We start from the raw sequence: 24,135 nt of genomic DNA, 5'->3' as shown, positions 1-24,135 counted from the left end.
TTTTGGTTCCACTAATAATGTGTCACTGTTGATGTTATAAATGTCTTCTCATGACATCATATGTATGTGATGTATGTGCCTTTGCAATGTTTTATCATTGTCACATCAAGTCACATGCTCTATGGGGCACAGATACACATTGGGCACACCATGTAACTACATTTTAGATTTTGTTTAAATGAGTTACACATGGCCTGGTATTACAAATATGTTTTATGGTGGGACCTCCACATTTCCATATCTGACTGCATCATTTGTCTGCACTGGTCCCACACCATACTTATTACTACATTGAAGTCATGCTTTGATACACAAATTCTACAAAATTAAAAATTGTTAATTCTTACAGTTTTTTTTTTCATAATCTGAGATCTGAAAAGAATGACTACTCTCCAGATTCTCTTACGTTTTGCGTTTTGGTTTTCTTATTCCTAAATATTTAGGTCAACTAATGAGTTGTATATGTTGTATATATTGGTGGTGCTGCAACATTCTTCATATATTCTTTTCCCCTAATTTTATTTATAATATAATTCATAATATTATTTCAGCTCAAGACCCATGTAAGGTAAATCCTTGCCAGCAAGGTGGAACATGTTATGCTCGGGGTGCTTCGTCATATGTGTGCACTTGTATGCCTGGTTTCAGTGGAGAACTCTGTGAAATTGGTAAGTTACAAAAGAGCAACTGATCAGATTAAATTTCAGGGACATTCAAAAAACCTATGTTGTTTAATGGTGATTATACTAGGTGTCTACTATGTCCAGTGGCAGTCATTCTTTCCTCAATGTTCCTTTTTGTTTACTCCCTACACCAGAAAAGCTATAAAAATGATTTCTGAGTGATGAATGACAAATCAATAGTTTGCCAACAAAAGGCCCCCCTATTGAGGTTACTTAGGCTAATATCTTCATCGATATCCTGGAAAAAGCTGTAGAAAATGTTCATCAAACACAGCAGATCAGACCACATATCCAAATACCTATCAGAACTTCTGTAATTGCTCTCATGCTAAATTTCAAAGAGAGAGCCTACTCCGTTGTTCACAGATTGTTCACAGATGTCTGTCTCATAATGGGCATAAAGAGAATTTTGGCTGCCAAGAGTTATTGTTGTGTTACCTTATTCAATAATACTAATATACTTAGTTCTGAAAGTATACATCATTAAATTGTATCCTTTTATTCCTTATCTGAACCTTTTGTTTTATGCAGATATTGATGAATGTCAGTCCAATCCATGCCGAAATGGAGCTGCGTGTGTTGATGGAATAAACTCATTCACCTGTATTTGCCTTCCTAGCTACAGTGGAGCACTTTGTGAACAAGGTAATTGACAATGAATGAAATCCTTGTTTTTACCTAAAGTAAACCTGTCAAAAACATGGGCAATTCACACAAAGGGGTCTATATATAAATACTCCTACATAAGATCCTCACAATGTTCAGCCAGCATGTACAATTTTTTCTGATTGGCTTTGCCGGTAGCTCGAAAGATACAGAGCTTAACTGACCTATACAATTTTTGTATGTAAGAACCATTCTTGGACTTTCTGCTGCCAGCTTCTTGAGCCTCACTGATGATCACAGAGGCTTCCCGTTTCATCAATAAAGAGACCTGGAAGGCAAAAGGGGTTGGTGCCAAGTTCTAGTCTTTAAGGAAAACTATGTTTATGGACCTATTGATCATTTTTACGTATGAGTTTAATGATGTGTGTGAGCATAGGGTGAAGAATTTTCTTGTTCAGCAAAATTCAGATGGAATTACTGACAACGTATGTGTACCAAGCAAATGTGGGTTATGTGGTTAAGATGCAATGAGCATCATAAAGACCACAGACACTGTACTGGTGAAAAACGCTCATTGGATAAACTATAACAAATGCACTATTTTAGTATTTTTTAGCTTTAGCATAAGACAGCATTTTTATTATACTTTATACAGAGAAAGTCAAACAACAGCAAAGGTGCCAGTCAACTGGACCTTCATAAAATAGTGAGATAATTATACCCTTATTTGTTTGGTGATGGTGGGATTGTCTGTTCTGGGTTTTAGATCCCTTTGAATTATTTGAATTATTTAGTTTCCTTAAACTCCACTTTCTATATTTACTTATTATGGTGCTTTGCTTCCCAGGGACAGGAGATAAATCTCATGGGCTGGTAAATGACACAGCTCTGCTGTATTCCCTGTATGTAACCTCAGGTGATAGCTTTCTATCTTCTCCCAGATCTTTTCTCCACATCTGTGCCATACGTTAGGAAACAGAGGGCCCTTTTTTATTTGGGTGTTTGTCTGCTTCGTCAGCATTTATTGTTCTGTGCATTGTTGTTTGTAAACCATATTTATGTATATTCACCACATTGCACCGCAGGTCCCTGAACATCATGATTACATTTCTGTCTTTGTTACACCCAACATGTTGACTGAGCTTCCATAAAACTGCTATTTCACTCAGTTAATGGAAATAAAAAGTAATTGCTGACATCACCTTCTCCCCTAGAGCACCTTATAATTGTAGAATAAAATAGGCAAAAATGTAGTGGAAGCTGAAATGTACTCATTATCCCAGGTCAGTCAGCGAAACAAGACTGCAAATATCGGTGGGACCGCTTCCGCAACTGGTTAAAAGTTTCCCATTTTATCAGTCAGTAACAGCTTTTTGGTTCCTTGTCTCTGGATTTCATTTTTTTCCCTTTTCTGAGGGCTCTGCAGTGGTTTGGGAACTGGGAAAAGAATCCCCAGCCAAATTTCCATTCTGCCAGACAAAATAAAACTGTATTAGCAATGTAGACACACTCGTCTGGCAGGAGACTAAGTTTTGCCGCGTCAGTCCTAAATTCATTGGATTTAAAGAACTGCCAAGCAGATTGATCATGTACCACAATGTACCACAGGATGGGTGTGGGTTAATGCTGAGATTAATTTTTACTACTTGCAGTTTGTCAAACTTTACATTTCACTTACAACAATAAGTTCCTTAGGGTTCAAAAATGCGCTCACACCTATAAACTTCTCCAGTGATCTAATAGGTAAAACATTAAACAGCTTCTTGTATTTGCGTACATTTAAAGTTTCCTTTAGACTGCTTGCGACTACAAATTCCAAGTAATATCAGAATGAGGCAAATACTGAAAAAGAAATGTACCAAATCAAGTAACTGGAGCCTAGGACAAATAGGACTGCTACCTATACAGCCAAGTGGCTTTATTTCTTTCATTTATAATTCATTTTTAAAAAAACAAATCAAGTCACTGAAATAGATATAGAGTCATACCAACTTTGTCCTAACAACCTCCATATTTCTAACCTTACTGAAACTTTACTGTTATCTAAATACAACTGTGCCGTCCGATAGACACCACAGTTAGACCTAGTTCAGTGTTTTATCAGTTCTCAGTAACAGACCTGGTCACACACTTGTCCCAAGGTGTAGCTCATATTCAGCTATGATAACTCAAGGCACTGCATTGTAAAGGCACAAACTAGCGTTTTCAGTAAAGTATATTAATACAGTCCAGGCAAAAATAGGCCACAAATGGACAACATGCTCAGGTACTGGACCATACATTTGATTAAAATGCCAAGTTAGGAAACAAAGTACCTGGTTGGTTCTAGGGGTGCCCAGAATTTCTTAATTCTGTTTGCTGAATATTCCTAGGAAACTGTATATATCTGCAAATGCATGGAAATCTTGGTTAAATTCATGGGGAGGTAAAGAGCAAATTCTAATTCTTTTGTTCATGTGTGAGGCCCCTCTTGAATTTTAGTCAGACCCTTATGCAATCTTGCAGCCTTAGTGTCCAAAAATAGGGACCTTCCTATGCCATACCAGGCCACATTCCCTCCCTCCTATTTTCAGACTAATCCCTAAACGTTTTGTATCAGTGGATGTTGTTTTCAGCAACATACAAAAGGAATTTTACACTTTTTATTAGTTTGGAGGAAATGGTTTTTTTTCTCATCAAGCTTTTATTGCTTAGATTGTCTTTATTTTAACTTAAAACACAAAATGCTCGGTTTATTTTTCAGATTCGATGCCTTTATATTGTTTTATGATTTAATAAATTCTGTGCATAGTTGCAGAATTTTTCACACAATACCATCTGACCATCTTGAGACAGATGGAAGCTGTGCTTGCTAATTTAAATGCTATCATAGCATTACTGTCCTGCTTAGGCCATCGATTTACACTGGAAAAAAAAAAAACAACAAAAAACCCAGCAGCAATACTGTACATTGTTACAACATTCCTTCTTCCAGTAAGCAGTGTGTTTCTCTGCAATGCTTGCTTGTGAACGTAGCATATACTAGTTGTCATGTTGAAATGGATTATCACTGGACAAGTCTTCTGACAAGCGGGATGTGAGATATTATATAAACCAGGTAGTTGGCACACTAACTGATTTCTAGTTCCTAAATTAGAATGAGCTAGTGTATGCGTAGAATGCAGCCATGAATCATACACACTTTGTGATTCCTATTCAGCTTTAATGGGATCTAAGAAGCATAAAGAGCAGCCTTGGGCCAAACTTATGGCCAGTTGTCATGTGTTTCAGTATTAACAGATAAATTATGATTCACAGGCATCCATTAACACTGGTAATGAAAATGATGTGTTCATTTAGTTCCAAATAACCGATCCGTTGCTGTAAATAAATAGAATTATTTAAAAGGGTAATGTGATCTTTTCATTTATTTCATTTCAAAACAGATACAGAGACTTGTGACTATGGCTGGCACAAATTTCAAGGACATTGCTATAAATACTTTGCCCACCGACGCACCTGGGATGCAGCTGAGAGAGAGTGCCGTGTACAAGGAGGTCACCTAACCAGCATTTTGTCTCATGATGAACAGAACTTTGTTAACCGTGAGTGTTAAATTACTTTAGAACTTTTTTAATGAAGCTTGATCTTTTTTTTTGTGTTATTTAATATTTATGTCTCATGTTCTCTCTAAAAGGCCTGGGTCATGATTACCAGTGGATTGGCCTGAACGATAAGATGTTTGAGAGTGATTTCCGCTGGACTGATGGAAGCACATTGGTAAGACAGCTGAATCAAAATGTTTTGCTTTTTTCTAAATTCATAGTAATATGATTTTTTATATTATTAGTTTGAATGTCATGATGATGATGATATTATGGGCAGGCTATAGACATCAAACTAAATAAATGTTTAAGTATTAAAATACCTGTTCAACAACCTGTTCCTAAGTAGGTATTTAGCCTGGAATTTTACAGCCCCAAGGACTTTTAATTTGCAGTGTTAGACTTCTTAACTACTCACTACCCCTCCCATTTACAACACTGCAGCCTTTTAATCTCGGTCTCATGATCAGCTCTGGTTGACTGTTTAGTTGTGTCCTAACAGGGGTATTTTTCTTCCTCCAGTGAAGACGGTTCAAAACTAACCCATCACACTCAATTTAATGTCTTTCCTTTTCTACCATTGGGGGGTCATTATTAACTTTACATTGTCTTGAGCTAATATCCAACTTTATTCTCATAATAAAAAAAACTTCTAGGAGAAAAAGAAAGTAATTGTTGGCTGAAAAGATATCAATGAAGCAAGGGGAACATTTACATCCTAATCTAACACACTAACTTACTATACCATCCTATAATCCTTTAGTCAATCACCACCAAAGTCTTTACAAAATCATCTGCCATGCAACTCTGCCTTCCAGCATTTTTAACACAGTTAAGTTTCCCAGGTGGGGCAGCTGGTTCTTGCCATGTAGCCACTGGGTTCTTGCCATGTAGCCCATTGGGTTGATTTAGTAAAGGCGTAGAACCTGTTCACTCAAAATTAATTTTCTTTACGGTTTACCAAAGTGAAATTTAAGATACAAGGAAATCCTATTCATATGCAAGGAACATTAAAAATGGCAGGGTTTTTGATTGTACATGATTGCGGTCAGCACATTCTGTTCTTGTTCAAGTTAAGTATCTAACGTAGAATGCAAAATCTCAACTCATTGTGCTTTTGCCTATAGCCCAGAAAGAACAGAACTGAGTTCTAGGTCATGTTATGCCTCCCCTCTGAATACCATAGAGATCTATTTCTATGTCTTTTTGTGCCTTCAGTGTGATCTGCTCAGTAGCTAATCATGAGTCTTGTGCTCATATAAGTTTCCATTTCATTTTTAAAGGACTCAATTAGACAGATCCATGATTAAGGATTAAGCAGAAGCAAAACCTACACAGCCCAATCCATAAGGACAGAAAAAAATGACTAACTAAACAACACAAATATTTTTTTTGGCATATACACAATTTTCCTATTTATCTTTTTATTTATTTGCCTTCCTTCAGAAATGTATCAATGTCTTTCCTTTTAAGGCACAATGATTTTTACTAGTAAGTAGAAGTATTGTAATACCGGGCAATATCCCAGCTGGAGAGTCTCAAGCAGTCTGCCATAAAATCGTTCAGTGAGATCACTTAATCTCCAGCAAGACTCTAGCCTCCGCCGAGCCAAGTGCCACTTTTCCATAAACAGCAGATCCAGGCATTTAATTATACATAAATTTTACAGAAGGTAGAGTATGTGGTGCCAGGGTACACTATCTGGCAGATGGAAAGGCATTGCAACATCTGAACTGCTCTTCACAGCTCAGCATTTTCCCCTATGCACTACACAGAGGATGATTGCCATTTTGTCCAACTCACTTAGAAACCAAAATCTAGATATTTGGAAAAGACACAGAGTTGAGGTTTGGAAATAGTTCAACCTAATTACTTGCCTAGCTAAAGCTAAGGTTACTGAACATGACTACATACCAGATGATTCTTTTCAGCAGGATTGCAAGCTACCTAACTAAAGTATTAGCATATATTTAGATTTATTTTTTTATAGTTTTTGTTTTTTGCATACTTTTTATATATTTTTTTAAACTTCCAGGCAGCAGGAGAACCTCCAGTCTCTACAAAACTTATTTGCTCAGCCTTAAAATTACCTATTAAATGAAATGAGTTAGAAGGTAGAAGACTTATTTCCCTGTTCTTGTCTCCCCTCCCTGCCTGCTTTGTAGGGCTTTGCCCTGACATTTTTGTAGAGCGAAACAGTCTGAAAGCAAACAGCTGCTGTGCAGAGAACACTGATAAAAGCCTTTCTCTAATACAAGTGTCATGGGTGTACTCTATTCTAAATATTACAGTTTCTAATTTGCCATTTCGCTATTTTGTTTTTAAGCAATAGTTTTAGTTATACTTATCTCAGCATTTTGCAAGGTTTTGGGGAACCCATGCTAAAACCATAGGGGTTTCATAAAAATAATACACCTTACATTGGTGGTCAGTAAAAAGAATTCTCCCCTTAGCTAAACATTTCCTTGTAGTCATGCTACTGATACTGCCAAGTGATATTGAGCTCACCATCACATTTAAGGTCAATCAGCCATAGCTCAAGGAAACTCCAACAACTTCTAGAGAAACCATAGATTTTATGGAAATCTGGTTGAGAATGGTTGCCTTAAATATTGCTATCTGGATAGCTACATATAGACCACCAAGAAAACAAGCCTGAATAAGATGAGACACAACATTTTCTGTACTTTAAATACTGCACATGCATAATAAAGCAAACTAGGTAAAAACATTCAACACGGTTTATACTTTCACTGGCTCTGCCCTATATTAACAAAATTAAGGGTGAGGTACATTTTACATGGACGTGTTATAAAACTATGTTGGCTAAGCATGTTCAGCTTTAGCCTAATGTATTTGTTTCTACGGTTTTGTATTTATTACAGTTAAATGTCTAAACTCCATCTCATATAATGGGACAGGTTGTTAACATTTTCGCTGTGTGGTTTGCCAAAGGCAGGAACCACCTCTTTACTTTGGCTGAAACATCTGTATGTGTTTAACACGCAGACGGAGCTCAGTTACATGACATCATTATTTTTTAAGGTTTTCCACACTGGATCTAAAAAGCCACTTCCATTATATACCTGCCTGCACAGCACTGGCTGTAATGCTGACTATACATTTGGCAAAATTTACAGATTTCCATTATATTACAAAAAAACAGCCGTTTGTTGTTTTTAGCCAAGGCCTGTGATCAATGTTAGGACATTTATTGGGGCATGTTCAGACCAGTGGTATTTTACTGCAGCATTTTCTGTCCCTTGGCACCTACTGTCAAACACTGGGTGCCTGGGATCGGTTATAGGTTGTCACTGCTAGGCTTTTTCAGAGTTTGTAAGTAGCCTAGCAGATCATTTGTTACTTCACTTTTTTTGTTAATAAAAACTGCTCGAAGATGCTTAAAATGCATAAACAAGGGTTATTTTTTAATATTTGCAAGCAACACCAATTCATATCAATGGTGCAGACAGGGGTGGTAAACCATGGCTGGATGCTGCATGTAGTGCCTCCTACTATATGGTAAACAAAGAGCAATAAATAGTCACTTTCAGGCCAATGTTGCAAATTTTTACAAGCGGTTTGCAAAAACCCCCAAAATTTAAGTCTGATGGTTAATATTAGTTAAGAAGGTCAAGTTTTTGTGTCGGAAAGTCTGTACTTTGTAAGTACATGAGTGTCAGTAACATGCAAATATAGAAGGAGTGAAAGAGAAAATTCTATACAACTCTACAATAAACCACTAGACTGCATACACACATGAAATCATTGTCAGCCATGTATAGTGCATTCAGATGACTGCAAGCTAATACAATATACAGCAGTCCCAGATCACACTATAAGAACTATTCATAATACTTGAAAAACCCATTTGATATTTGCTGTTTAGTTCGTCAGTTTCTGGTATAGAGCAGGCTGGTATCTGTCTCCCACTGCATTGCCTATAGCTCAAAGAATGCTTATAGGAAGGAAGTGTGGAGGCTAAAGATTAACCAACCCCAGTAACTTCACTACGACATACAGAAACATGGCCAACAAATCAGAAATGGAAAAGGATTCAGCTGTGTTACAATATTGTATTTCCAAACTGGTTCTGAAGTTTTATCTGTGATCCTATTATATAGTGGTCAGTGCGTCTGTTTATATGTGACAGGTACACTTTACAGAAACTCTTTTTTTAAGTTGAATTTCTGTTAGTCTTAGATTACAGCTCTCATTGTCTATAACAATGAATACTTGTTACATGGTAAAACTTTGCAAAATCCATATTGCTAGTTATTGTAAGCTGGGCAGGGACCTCCACTCCTTCTTAGCCTGTCATTTGCTGCCCCTATTTAATGTACAGCGCAATATGTTGGTGCTATTTAAATAAAGTTTACTAATAATAATATTAATGGCCCAAGTAATAAGGCAGCAATACCAAGGACAGGCAAGGAAATATTTAAGTGACCCTGATGCTGACATCACATTGTGGTTCTTAGGCTAGTCCTTATCTTCCAATATGTAGAACACATGAATCAGAATGGCCTGGATAGTTTCACTCTCTACACAGCAGACTAACTTTGCAAAAATGTTAGGCAAGCTAAATATAGCCAATAAATAATTTTTCTTACTCATTATCACCCTGGGTGATTGACCCTCATTTTCTATCTTAGGGACACTGTGTCACATTGTCGTAATTCTCCCCAGTGAGGTTTCAACCCTTCACAACTGCCTCAAAACAAAAATTGGGTGCTGCCCCTAGACATTAGGTCATGCTACATTCATACACATACATGGTCAGAATAACATAGGAAACCTAAGGAACTAACAGGATCACCAAATATTTTATAGGCATGTGTGTCTCAGGAGTTTCTAAACAAACCTACAATTTGAAAAGGCAAAAAATTCTATATATATGTATGTATGTATGTATTTTGCAGAACCTCTCCAGAGTTCCACTTTAAGCAGTTACATTAAACATGCAGGCTTAAGTTGATTTCTTTGGACATGTACCCAACATGAAATGAGATTGAATTCCTTTGTTATTCTTGGATATGATATTTTAGGCGATAAACAGCTAAAAATAAAACACCCAGAAGTAAAAATAAATTCCTAATAATAGGTTATCACAAATACATTGAAATATGCTCTGCCATATGATCTTTGCATTGTGAAACAGCACCATCGTGTGGCGAATATGCAGAATTGCAATACTAAAGCTAAAGTGTAATGTACAAATATTAAAAAGTCAGGAGAGTAAAAAAATATGTAATTTTTGATAACCACAGATATCCCTGACTGATGTAGCCATGCCCAATCAGAGGATTAAAAATCAGTATTTGGATATTAGAAGGCATAATAGTGAAATCAATAACAATGTAAAAACTTTTGATTACCTCCTATAGTATGTTATGCTGGTGGAGGTAATAGCTGACATCCTGTATGGCTAGGAGTTGGCATTTTATCTGGTTAAATATTGCCAGCTGCTATGTCGTGATAAGTATATCTTTACAGGGGCTGTTATATGATTATTGCAATATAAGTTAAAACGTTTCTGAGGGGTGTACTCTCACATTCAACATTTTCACAGTCCACCAATTAAAAGCCTGCAAAGAAAACTAAACTTTAGCTTAAATTTTTATTCTGTGCCCTAAAACATATAAATATGACAATCATTTCTCAAATACTAAAGAATAGGGAAAACCCAACAAGATCTAATCCGTGTTGACTGTATTTGATCTTATAGCGACTTATTTGTAGCAGTGAATAATGAAGGATCTGTTGAGCTGATTGATCTCAGGTGGTTCTTAGGAAATCATTACAGTCCAGGTTGATTGAAATTTCAAGTAAGAACCACAAAAGACCGGCTTGTTCCAAAATATTTTAAAGCCCAAGCCCAATCAAAACTATTACATTTCTGTTGGATAGGAGAGGTTGGGATGAAATCCTTTGTAGAGTTTTGGATTGATGTCTATGACATTATCGGAGGATTGCTGACACACCAACTTACCAATAGGTAATACAAAAACTGATTTTGCAGTGAAAGGTTAGAACTTGACTGTAACTTCCTAGCCAGTGACAAGAAACAGGGAAAATCTCCCCAATGGAGCAACAGACAGAAATAAAAACATGTCAAGAATTTTACATTTTCCACTGTCTATCCAAAGCTTAAAAAAGAACTGGAAAGTATAAAAAAAGGAAATGTGAAATGAGTTGATGGGATATTTTATTTTAACATGAGTTATATAATATGATATTTTTGCTGTAGCAAGCATTTTCCTTTATTTTAAATGAGTATAACAGATGTTTATAGACCTGAAGCTCTTGCTAAAAATCAGTTCCCTTATATGGCTCTTCATATAAAACCAGCATACTATTTATATAACCCTCCGATAGAGCTCAATGCCCAAAGGAGAACTGTGTACACAAAAAGAAAATCCTCATAAACACTGTCTCTTGTCTGGGCTTAACACTTTTATTTGTGATGTGCAGAGGAGCCAGATATCCATCTGCCTTACCCAAGTAATATCACTGTGCATTGTCTCCTGAGCTGGGGTCACCAGGAATTGTGATTGTCACATGTACCACTAAATTACAGCTAGTCGATGCAAATGGTGAATCAAGGTGAAAATTTCCTCCTTATCAATACAGAAATGAAATGAATAATACAACCTTATTTTGGAGCCAGTGATGTTATCAAGGGGTCTTTGTGCTTTTCTGCAATACAGGTAGATCATAGATGGTGGGTGGGGTGCTATATAACATAGGTAATACTTATATGTAATACCAGAGGAAGACATCGGGAGATGCATAGTGTGCTGCTGCAGAAAGGTCCTGTACCCTCCTTAGCCACAACGGGCAGCCACAGGGCCCAAAGCAGTTGTGCACGGGGCCCATTGTTTGCTATGTCCGCCACTGTGTGACACTGAGCCTCCATTATTAAGGGTTAGCTTGGTTGGGTGGCTTGATGTCCATCAGCCAAGAAATGAGCTGGACGTTGTATAAATTGATTCATCTTCTAATGCACAATGTTGAAAGCTGACACCATGCATCTGTGCGATCAATTTCCCTACAACAGAGAAATTTCTCTCATGCCTTTTTTTGGAGACAGTTGTGACATTGTGGATTTTCCATCCTTGTTTTCCTCTAGGACAAATAATATCCCATCCTATCCAAAACTAAAACAACTTTTGGGCCAAACATATACTTGCATTCAGCTCTGTAAACTTGTTGTTGATCAAAGACTTAATTGAAGTTCATTTGTATTTTTGGGAGATTTTGGATAAAGCACTTTTAATGCAACCTGTGTTTCTAATGTGTGTCTTTACTCACTAAATTCATTGACATTTTTGTCTCTTATGTTATTATGTAATTAGGTTAAAATAAGCTGACATCAGATAATAGATGGTAACATAAAAAATGGTCAGGATTCCCATAAAATATTATATATGCTTTTTTTCTGTTTCTTTTGTTTTTCCTTTTTTCTATTTTTTTAATTTTAGAATTTCCCTATTAGACCACAAGGTGGCAGTATTCCTCCCTGTAGTCATTGATGTATTTTCCATACACAGATAAGTAATGTGAACATCTTAGCTCCAAGGATCTAATGCACTTTAACGCCATTATGGCATCAAACAAAATGTTAATTTCCTCTTTGAAAAGATAATACCAGCACCCAATTTATTACAGCCATTTAAGAAAATAATTTGCTTTTATCATTCTTTAAAAGCTTTTGCATTATTCTTTTAATAAAGGTTGACATGTTTTGAGATAACATGATGAGATACATTATAGATAGATGTAATTGGATGAATTGGATTTTACCTGTGCTACAAGTGGCACTTAGTTCATACGCTCTTTAATAGTGATTGCAGAGGAGATTGCTAACCAGGTGACCAGAAAGTGACCTTTAAAGTAGATTTTTCAAATAATAACATGTGGATGTACCCTGACAATACCCTGAGTACTGCCATAAGCTGATACCATGGCAGTTGTAATATTATAGATAACCTGCTTATATCAAGGACTCGCATAGCGCATGTAATCAAATATTATCTTTTCCTGTCTCAGAGACAGCTGTAGCATCTCTGCCCTACAACCGGCATATGTCACTTTATGGAACACAAATATATTATATTAGCAGTGCCTCATTAGGCATGTTACAGTCTCTGAACGTATTTCCATATTGCCCCAGCTTAAAGCAGAACTAAACCTAAAAAATTGCAAGCAGACAGACAATAATAATATTAATAATAATTATTACCAGGATTTATAAAGCGCCAACATATTACGCAGCGCTGTACATTAAATAGGGGTTGCAAATGACAGACGAATACAGACAGTGACACAGGAAGAGGAGAGGACCCTGGCCCGAAGAGCTTACAATCTAGGAGGTGGAGGAAGTATCACACAATAAGGGGAGATATGGAATGGAGGGAAGTAGTGAGGGTTTCAAAAGGCAGAAGAAGATGGGTAGGCAAGTTTGGAAAAATGGGTTTTGAATGGTCTTTAAATGATCAGAAAGTAGGAGCAAGCCAAATAGGAGGAGGAAGACCAATCCAGAGAGTCGGGGCAACTCTAGAAAAGTGTGTATCCGTGCGTGTGATGAGGTTATAAGTAAAATTCTATTTCTGTTTTTTAAGTAGCTGAATTCAGTGATGGCTTTATAACTCTGAAATAAATTTGTAACTAAATTAAAATGTGCATTTGCCTAGATGTCCCTTGAATTAATCTCTAATACCAAGTATTGTGTTGGGTGGAACCATAATTTAAACTACTTGGATTTCATATGTTAGGTGTAATTTGTATCATTTACTAGAAGTTTGGCTGCCTGTTCGGGGCTTGAGATTTCTTGCCACATTGAGTTTACTTTGATCTTTTCTTTAAACTTTACACCTAATAACAAACAATATTGTAAAGTAATTTCAAGGGCAAACATGATCAAATGTAACAGTTCCTGGAGCTCACCCAGAATCCCAATCAATGCCTTCAGCTGCCTGACATCTAATCTCTAACAATAAATGCAAAGACTGCCATTTAATCTTCAACACACTGGATAAAAAAGAATAGAGCTGAACAGTTCAATATTACATTTTCTCCTATTTGATGAAATATACTTTTTCTTATTTTGAGCAGAGTGACTGCATTGACATTTAAGGAACTCAAATAACTGTATGCCTCAAACCAAAAATGCTGTGTCAAGGAGATTTCTGCGAGCTGCTGTTCTGAGCTGGAGAAATTATTATGATAAATGATGCACTTTTGAAGAATATTTATGGCTGACTCCATAAAACTGCCATTTGCAATCATCACCTAATGTGGAATTCCACATTGGAATTTTTTAGCATTGTCATAGCTACAAATTATTTTAGGCCTGCTTTGCTGTACATTTACCCATATTAAAGAAAGGGCAAATGAAATTACTTTAAACCACACCTTGAATATTCAACCACACACATATTATGAATAGAATATTCACACCATGCTCTCCATTGTATGAATGGACCGTATAATATATTCTGTTGGGTAGAAAAATATCTAATGTACAGCACTGCCTAATTTGTTGGCACTTTATAAATCCTGTATAATAATCATGTATTATTAATAATAAGGTAAAGAGTGAATTCAGAATGGTGGCACAGTTTTCACCCCCCTAGGAAATCATTATAATGCCGTCCAAGTTATAATGCCGTCCAAGTTAGTGAAGTAGACATGTGTTTTGGAATGCTAAAAGATTAATTCTAGGCAATCATTATAATTTATGGCCCAACTGGGTGGCCCAAATAGATTCACATACATGGCTACCAAGTAACTCATTTTCTTAGGGGAAATATACAAAAAAGTCTGGGCATGCTACTGTGTGGCCAGGTTCTCTGGTATCCCAAGTGAGAGCTCATTCCTTTGGTATATACCAATGCTCTGTTACAAGGATGTTTTTAATTATATGGTTACATTTTTCTCTGCAGAATGTGTTCTTCTCTCATAATCCACCATAGTACATGTGTTCTTACCATAAAAATTATAATGAACAAAAAATTAACAAACCTACTGAACTTTTGCATGAGTCACAAAAATAACACTAACATAGTCATTGGGTCTAGAAACTGCAAAAAAAAAAAAAACCTTGAGTTATATATGGTACTTGTACTATTATCTTTGAGATCATGCCTAAGTATCACATTGGGAACCCTGCCAAGAAACCTAACTTATTCTTAGAGCTTTTTGGCATTAACCTTGAGGAAAACCAAAGCCGTTAAGTCAAGATAAAGGTGTTTGATGATGTAATCACATCTAAAGTAATAAAATGTCACTCACGGGCACACTAAAAAAATACAAACACTCCAGAGCTTACTAATTCCTAACCATATAAGTAAAACCGGTGCTGGAAAGTAAATACAGAGTATTTTTCTAACTAACTTATACTGATGAAGCTTCGGCCTAACTCGTATTTACATATCCATGATTGTCATGGGCACTTAAAGTAAACAGGAATGTCCGAGGACATAATAGTACTATTATTTTTAATATTATTATTAAAAACAACAAGAAGAAACATTTAAGATCCAATTTTAGCCACAGCAAGAAAAGAGATTCTAAACTCTTCTGATTCGTAAAACTAGCATTACTTGTATTGTACCGTATTATTACAAGTATTGTAGAAGTGAAGAAGTTTCTTGGATCAGCTGTATAATGTCTTCAGCTAAGAATGTAAATAATTCTAGCTATTAAGTGCAAATATAGTTCCTAAATCAATAAATTATATATATTTTATTTCAGCAATACGAAAACTGGAGGCCAAACCAACCCGACAGCTTCTTTTCTGCTGGGGAAGACTGTGTTGTTATAATTTGGCACGAGGATGGGCAATGGAATGATGTGCCATGCAACTATCATCTGACATACACCTGCAAGAAGGGAACAGGTAACTAATCCTGCTTTTCATTAGAAGTAATTCTCTAAAAATAAAATGGAAATTGGCCAAAGTATGTCACAGCAAAGAAAATAATTCAATTTATTAAATTTTCAGTTGCCTGTGGACAGCCTCCTTCTGTTGAAAATGCAAGAACTTTTGGAAAGGCAAAACCTCGATATGAAATAAATTCAATGATCCGATACCACTGCAAAGATGGCTTCATTCAGAGGCATATGCCAACTATACGATGCCGAGGTGATGGAAGGTGGGACCTTCCTAAAGTTACATGTCTGAAAGGTAAGTATTTTCCTATTTTTACACTGACTTTGAGAGACAGCCTAATACTTAATTAATCAAAACAAACTGATCTAATTTTTGTTTGTCTCAAATACTAAAACAATGTTTCATTTTTCTAAACTACATTGAAATAATTAAAAATAAAGTTACAATTCATTTCAATTTGTTAGAAAATATATAACTTCTGTAATGTTATATTATATTTAATATTTTGAAGTTTTTATGTCATGTTCAATAATACATATTCTATGCATTATATTGTATGAATTGTTAACATAAACATAAAAGCAGTATGTTTGGCATTGTTATTTGCAGGTTAGAAACTTTGCAACAAATTCACATAAAAAAAAAAAATTTTTAACAGTATACAGTGGGGGTTTGATGCCAACAAATTATTTAATATTATTCATATTGTTATTTACATATTCTTATTATTTTTGTGAATATAGAAATGATAGCTTGGTACATATACTTGCATACAGAAGTCATCATACATCTATTTTATATTTCTAGCTTCTGGTTACCAAAGGACTTACTCCAAGAAATATTACTACAAATTCAGTCCACCTGAGATGAGGACTCCACTGTATTCACCCAAACATCACCATCGTTGGAGTAGGACTTGGCAAGATTCACCACGCTGAGTATTCCCAAACTATCATCAATGGACATCCTAACTGCCAAAGTCCTGTATTACAGTGCCTTTCTTTAAACTTAAACAACAAAAAAAAATCTATCTGATCTAATCTGGGACTGGACGATGGCATTCTAAAGACCACCAAGAAAAACAAAAACGACTTTTCAATTCAAGTGTTAATTATAGGAAACTAAAGAAGCATATAAAAAATTAATTTCGGCCAAATAGAACATTTAGTTTGTGTCACCAAGGCGAACAGATATTGTATTAATGCAAGCTTACATTAATATTTAAACAGCTTGAGCCTAGCTTGGATGTTGTTTGTAAATAAGATGATTTAAATATGTTTTCTAATCATGTATATAAAATTTAGGTAATCAAACTAAAGTCAGGCATATTTAATAAAGGCTAAAAGACTAAATTACTAATAATGCAAAAAATAGTTGGCTGAAGCTGAAGAAAAATAAAAAATTGTTTAAAAAAAGTGCCAGATGAAGATGTTGTTTTCAGAAGTACATCCTGAAATCATCTGTGCCATGTAACATTTTAGTGATGTGGAAAAACATTGTAGAGAACAAATTTTCCACATTACAGTTCAAGAATTATCTGTTGACTGCAATAAAAATAATGTTGATATTCATCCATGACCACTCACAAAAAATGGACTTGTTGGATGAGTTTTTTTTCTCATTGTCTGTAACTTTTGTAATAGAATTTATACTGCTAATTCATGGAGAGTTTTTTTCTTTTTTTTGTTACAAGCCACAAGTGCAAACTCAGATCTAATATGGATTAACTATTTTTCTGTTCCATTTTTAATGTACAGCTGCATCCCTTTTTTGATGCAACTTTTTGCAATGACATTACGACTGCTGCACAAATAGATGTAAGGAAAATGAACATCAGTCAGTTTTGATATTGCATCAGAAAGCTCTTTTTTCCACAAACAAGGGGAACATTGCTCTGTGTCTTCAACACACTACATGGTGTATTTTGAAGGTGCATTTTGCAATTTTTGTAAAAAAAATAAAACAAAAAAAAAACAGTAAAAAATTTTGTATATATAATCATTTTCTAGTTTTTTTTAATGAAATTATGAATGTTCATTGATAAATGCGGCAGCTGTGAAAAGTACAGATACAAATGTAGGAAGCCATACCAATTTTCTTTGCTGCTTCCTTGCCGACCATAATTTTTAAACATCAGTATGTCATCTCTTGTTTTATTAGCAAGTGGGAAATATATTTTAAATACCGTAAGTTTACAAGAAATCAAATTCAGGATAATTGTTCACTTGAATCAAATATGTAGTATTCATTTAGCTTCTGGGTAATATCCCAAAATGCACATGGCATTTAAGAAAGCTTAGCTTTCAGCAATGGTCCGTGACCTTTAAATGAATAGTCGAAAAGTTTATAGGTTTAACTTATTTTCTCTTTTGTTTAGTGTGCCACAATGTGGGCAGTTATTTTACAATGAGCCAATGCTCATGTAAAGTCAGCCTATCCATTCACTATGAACCGCTGTCAGTACTAGGTATAGCCAGAATTTTCATATTATTATTCTCCTATAAAATGGCAGCCTTATCCATGTGTAGGTGATTTGTGCACTTTAAAAGAGGAGAAAGAAGCATTGTATTTCCTACGTTGAGTATTGTGTCTGTAATGTTCACATTACTTCATTCAAGAAAAGAAAACAATTGTGGAATCTATTGAGCAAATGAACGAATGTAAAAAATAAAAATAAACATTTCTATAAAAATACATTTGTGTGTATGCTTTAAAGTCAAAACTTTAACCGAACTTTATGTTTTGTCTATTATTATATGCCGATATGGCTTGAGTTGAAATTTTTTTGGACATTCACAGTTTTAGCACTGGAGGATGCTGAAACACATATCTAGTTGCTCCTGTTTAGATGATCAAATAATTTCTTGTAATTACCAAGTTGTATATATGTAAACTGATGTATGGATGGAAGACAGCCACTTCATAAAATGAAACATAGGTATTATGGCTTCTCAACAAACAGTCCTAATAAGTTATACGTAATTTAACATATTAAAATGAGCAGCATCTTCCAGCAACCAATTAGAAGTCCTCTTCGTTGAATCTGCTTTTGCAAACTAATGATAGCTACAATCTTATTGGTTGCTATAAAGAGCTGCACATCAATGTTAATAGCAGTGTTGTTATTTCATAAGGCCCCAGTGTGATTGATGCATTCCTATGACTGCTGCACCTTGTGTTATTATACTTTGTACTTGACAGCAATGCACCAGTGTTGACCTGTATGTTTTTTTTTTCTACTATTACAATGCACATAATACTTTTTCTGTATTTATATTATTACTTGTATAGTATATAATGTGAACCTTTGGGTATTTGTGAAAGAAAGTCTAAATCTTTGTAACTTTTATATCTGCTTTTGTTTCACCAAAGAAACTTTGTTTTGTTTGCTAGTCTATCGTTTATAGTGTTTTTATTTATCCTAATTTTTTGGAATCCTTTTCTTAATATAAAGTGTAATTATAGTAAAGAAAGAAAAATAAACACTAAAATTTACAAGTGTCTCACGCAGGTATCATGCAGGTTCTAAGGAGGGAGGACATCACAGTGCTTCTGCATTTTTACTGTGCCTCCTGATTTACTGATATCACTGAATGAATTGGCTGCACCTTTCTGAATCACTCATCAATGGTTTCCCATGCTAACTGATGTAAGAAAGTAGTAGTGTAAAATATGTTTTTAGAGTTCAAAAAGTCCTAATTATGTTCTACTGTGTTACCCCTTTTCTCCAGAGCCCAATCTCTTTTAAACTGCAAATTTAATAAAGCTACATTTTGCCAAGCCATACTATACATAGTGCTAATGTAGGAACTGAAAGTTCTCCCTTATATTGCTGAAAATTTACTTTTGTATGTTTGTGATAATTCAGTGCGGTCTCATTACTCTTGGTCCAGGAAAGAAGGAAACCTTAATCCCTACAATAGCTTTATTGGCTTTTTATATGCCTTCACCTCTTAATACCATTGTAACAGCATACACTCCTTGGTACCTTTTGTCTTCACATCTCCAAAGGTGATACAATACAGTAAATATGTAGAAGTACATTGATAAAGTATGATAGATCTCTATGTTGGAACACATCCTTACAGGCAATGGGAATAATGGAAAGTTGAAAAACAATAGAGAAAACTGATTTCCTCTGCCTTAGCTTTAGACTAAAAATGGTGGAGACAGGAGATCATTTCCAATGCAAGTACTACAATACACTCTCTTAAAGTGGGTGATGTGGGTAAGCTTTTTGCATAGCATACTTACTAATTATGGCACACACCTACCAGGAACTACTTCAGGATCCTGTCACTGCAGCATTCCCTGAAGCTGCCATCTTCCTTGCCGACTCTTCCCGGTCCACCAGGATCCTCCTCAACCACTGGGTGACCACTGATTATGTAACAGTTGTGTATGTACAGGACATTGAAGTCTATTCATTATAGTGCTCGGAATAAAGCCAGGCTGTACATTTCATGGCCCATGCACTGTGCAGTGTAAACAAAGGCACTAGTAGCCAGGTAAAAAGTTCTTTGGCAAAATAGACTTTGTCTGATCCTTCTGGCAAAGCCTTCACCTCCTGGTGACTTTTTTTATTTTGAGTTTACAAAAAAGTTTTGATCTTTGCATCGCTTTATCCCAACAGGTCCTTGAGTTTCTGTCCACAATGGATAGGAAGGTTTATTTTTCTGTACTATATCATAAATGAGTAGTTTGTGTTTAAAAAGTCATTCTACTCAATATGTTCTGCTGCCTATTGTGTGTTTGTAGTTTGTGCTAAACACAACAATTTTGTCATTTCTATTTGTTGAACATGGGTCTGCAAAGATTTTTTACTTTGGTTTCATTTATTGGATTATTGCATTGCATTGAATATCAAGTGTTTTCCATGAATATTTAGTTACATATTTGGCTCCAAAGATTCACAGGCCTTACTTAAGCAGACTTTCACAAAATATTTATAAAGGTTTTAGCAAGCTTCGATCAGCTTTGTAAAGCTTTAAAAGTACCATGTAATTTCAATTTGGAAATGTTTAACATGTACGGCATATTAATAGATGTGCTGATTTGTACGTGTAACAAGCTACTCATTGATTTTAGCTGGCTTTCAACAAGGTTAAACTAGTGATGATGCCTATGGAAGCCTACTAGAAACTTGTATAAAGCATCAGTCAGCTATCAAATTTGAGCTTAATGATATTTTGAAGTGTTCAACAAAACTTAGTAAAAGATCTTGTGAATTTTCCTCTAAAGAAATATTACAACCCAAAGTAAAAGTCCCAAAGTATCCCAAGCCAGCAGAATGATTATTCAGTGTACCTCAATTATTACCTGTACATTTACAATTTATTCTAGAAGCTTCTATCAATCGCCATCAACTGCTGCATCAAAGCTACATGCTACAACAGAGCAGGTTCTCTGAGCATGGGTGGTGAAGACTTAACCCCATACTATCCTGAAGGCCCTACAAGTCCTTGTTCTCTTCACATCACAGCCAATGAAAATCTTTACTCTTGTTATTGACACTCAGTTCAAAGCCATTTCCATTACTGTCTCCATTTCCATCTCTAAAATCACATAGCAGCTTAGATCATTAGGTAAATAAAGCGGAACTTCATGCAAATATGTAAATATATAAATATAATCTGTTTTAACTGCCAAATGTCCAGCCAATATTTTACACAGCCCTAGCAGACAGTGCAGGCGATCTGACCTCTCTATTGAACTTAACCTCCCTAGCGGTTAATTTCTTTCCGGTTTTATATGTCTAAAAGCGGTACATTGTTTTTCATGAAAATTTATTTTACAGTTAAATAGTATGAGTATAACAAAGTTTGAAACACAAAATCTTGTAAAAACAATGTATTGAAACAATTAAAAAATCTATATATTTAAAAATACACAATATACTCATACTATTATATATACTGTAAAATAAATGTTTTTCAAAACAATTTACTGCTTTTATACATAAAAATCCAATGTATTGCATTCAATACAGTTATTTTGTATTGAATGCAATACAAATTGATTTCGATTTCCCTCCCTGCTCCGCCGGCAACGTACACACACCCCGACGTCACCGGGAACTCCCCAGTGACTCATCGGATACAGAAGCCGGCTGGAGGAAGAAGAAATAAGACAGAGATTGCAGCGATGGATGGGGCAAGACGCGGCAGATCAGGTAAGCGCTCTATTTACTAACCTTCCCATAGGTTTGCATACCTCGAGTGTGACTCGGGCTTACCACATTTAGCAACACAGCAAGGTATGTAATAGGACAAAAACGAAACAAAAAAGGCTGATGTGGTTGTGACTTTCCTCTCTCCTCCTATCAGTGTATTCCTTCTCAGCACATGTGCCGGACACTTGATTGGTCCAAAGTGCTGCCTCTGCTCTCTCCTTTACAGTATACAAGTATAAGTATAATTAATGTCAAATTTCAGGTACTATTCTAGTTGCTAAATAAAAATATTTAATAATGTTATAAAGCAACACATACTTGTATTCATAGTCCGACTGTAAGGACAAATGGAGTCCCAAGTATTTTAGCTGTCACTGTATAGCATAGCTTAAAGTGGAACAAAACTGAAAAAATAAACAAACCTTTACTTCTGCAGATCTCAACTTTCCCAGATTCAGTTCCATGCTGTCCTGTAATCCGCCTTCGTTCCAGTGTAGAGGAACCGTCAGGCACCGCCATCCTCTTTCTTTGTCTTCTGGCTTCTGCATTCGTCACCTGTAGCCTGTGATGTAGCCTGCTGTAAATAGGGAAAAAAGATCTGCATTTTTTTTCCCCATTGAAGAAAAATTTCCTTTTGCACATGCTCAAGATCCGGCATGACAAAAGGAACAGCCAGAAGCCTCCTGGGATGTGTGACATGGGTATCCCAGAAGACTCTGCACCCATTCTGTCTTTAAAAAACTTCTGGTGATAGGTCTGCTTTAAGACTTTAGAAATTGTGGAACTGCTAGGGGGAGTTTTTTTTCTAAAACAGGGAGCTAGTGGTGGGGTTAGTGGGGTAGATGTATGGGTGCTTGGTAGGCAGAAAGTTTTGGGTGACATAGCTTCCATGAAAAATTTGGGGCCGGCCAAGCAACTGGTTTCCAGACTTGATTTGCACTGTAAGTATTATAACAGTATTTTGTACTTCGTATATTTTTCTCCTTTTTTTTTTATTTCACTTTCCTTTTATTTCAACTAAATACAATCTGTGTATATTCTGACACCATACAATTATTTCAACTGATGGAACAATTTCAGTCTTATTTTATTCTCTAATTCTGTTCACTTTCAATTTCTAATCCTATTTAGCCCTCTAAATTGGCTTTTAAAATACACTTTATTCTAAGCCTAAAATGTTACTCATAACAATTAAAGATAAACTTCAGTCAAAAATCTATAAATAGATTAGAAATAGAAGATAGATTTTTTGTATGTATACTTCTGTCTAACCAGTTCTGAGATTTACACATTCCTGCCAGGCAACAAAACCAAGTGGACATTACCACTCTTTGTAGAGGTACAGGCTGTACAATGGCCCTGATTTATTAAAGTTCTCCAAGACTGGAGAGAATACACTTTCATCAGTGAAGCTGGGCGATCCAGCAAACCTGGAATGGATCTGGTCCAAGATTGAAAACATTAGCTAACAAATAGCTTGACTTTTAGGAAATCCATTACAGGTTTGCTGGATTACCCAGCTTCACTGATGAAAGTGTATTCTCTCCAGCCCTAGAGAACTTTATTAAATCAGGGCCAATAGGTCATTGGTTGTCCAGGAATTGGCTGTGGCCCGAATACTGCATACGTGTAGTTTGTAATCACCATGTGCATTGGTTAATTGGCTTCCCTGAAATGGCCACTATGGTAGCTTATTTTATCTTCCCTGAAAGACAATTAGTGACATAACTATGACCTTTGTAAAGTTCTGCATATTATATTTGTGTTATATAAATACATAATGATAGTATATTGGAGTCTTGTCTTCATGCCACCCTCCTGATTGTAAAATAAAGTAAATACATTGTGATGAGCATCATTATGCTCTTTGTGATCAGCATGTTCTTCATCAGTGTATTTGCATGCAACACAGCTGATCGACTTATAGCTTGTCCCTCCCTCTCTAACTTTAACCTGATCATTCTAAAGCAGCACCCTAAACCTAAAGCAAACCTAAGTCAAACATTGACATCATGCACTCCATGACCTTTTTTGTTCCCTAACAATGTATTGGAAAGCATTGGGACGAGCAGCTTTCTCTATGTAGATCTCACCTGGTGATGAATAGCAAAAAATAAAGCTGCCCCTTTACTTAACTGAGGAAAAATGCAGAGATATTTTAAGACTTTATTCACAGAAAATGACACAGACTTT

At 35.6% G+C, this 24,135-nt stretch overlaps 1 protein-coding gene across 2 annotated transcripts in view; it reads left to right on the top strand.

Moving 5' to 3' along the window:
* VCAN (versican) overlaps positions 1-19,162 on the top strand; it is a 69,810-nt gene extending 50,648 nt beyond the window's left edge. For both annotated transcript variants that reach the window (XM_072416189.1, XM_072416188.1), the window contains 7 exons: positions 552-668; positions 1,215-1,328; positions 4,715-4,873; positions 4,966-5,048; positions 15,632-15,776; positions 15,882-16,064; positions 16,578-19,162. In XM_072416189.1, coding sequence (XP_072272290.1) covers positions 552-668; positions 1,215-1,328; positions 4,715-4,873; positions 4,966-5,048; positions 15,632-15,776; positions 15,882-16,064; positions 16,578-16,708 — 932 coding nt within the window. In that variant the 3' untranslated portion in view covers positions 16,709-19,162. The remainder of the gene's footprint in view (positions 1-551; positions 669-1,214; positions 1,329-4,714; positions 4,874-4,965; positions 5,049-15,631; positions 15,777-15,881; positions 16,065-16,577) is intronic.
* Positions 19,163-24,135: the final 4,973 nt, after the last annotated feature.

The sequence above is a fragment of the Pyxicephalus adspersus genome, chromosome 6 (genome assembly GCF_032062135.1).
Source record: "Pyxicephalus adspersus chromosome 6, UCB_Pads_2.0, whole genome shotgun sequence".
Classification (NCBI taxonomy): Eukaryota; Metazoa; Chordata; class Amphibia; order Anura; family Pyxicephalidae; genus Pyxicephalus; species Pyxicephalus adspersus.
The sequence above is the reverse complement of the archived record's forward strand: the minus strand, read 5'-3'. Positions and strand labels throughout refer to the sequence as shown.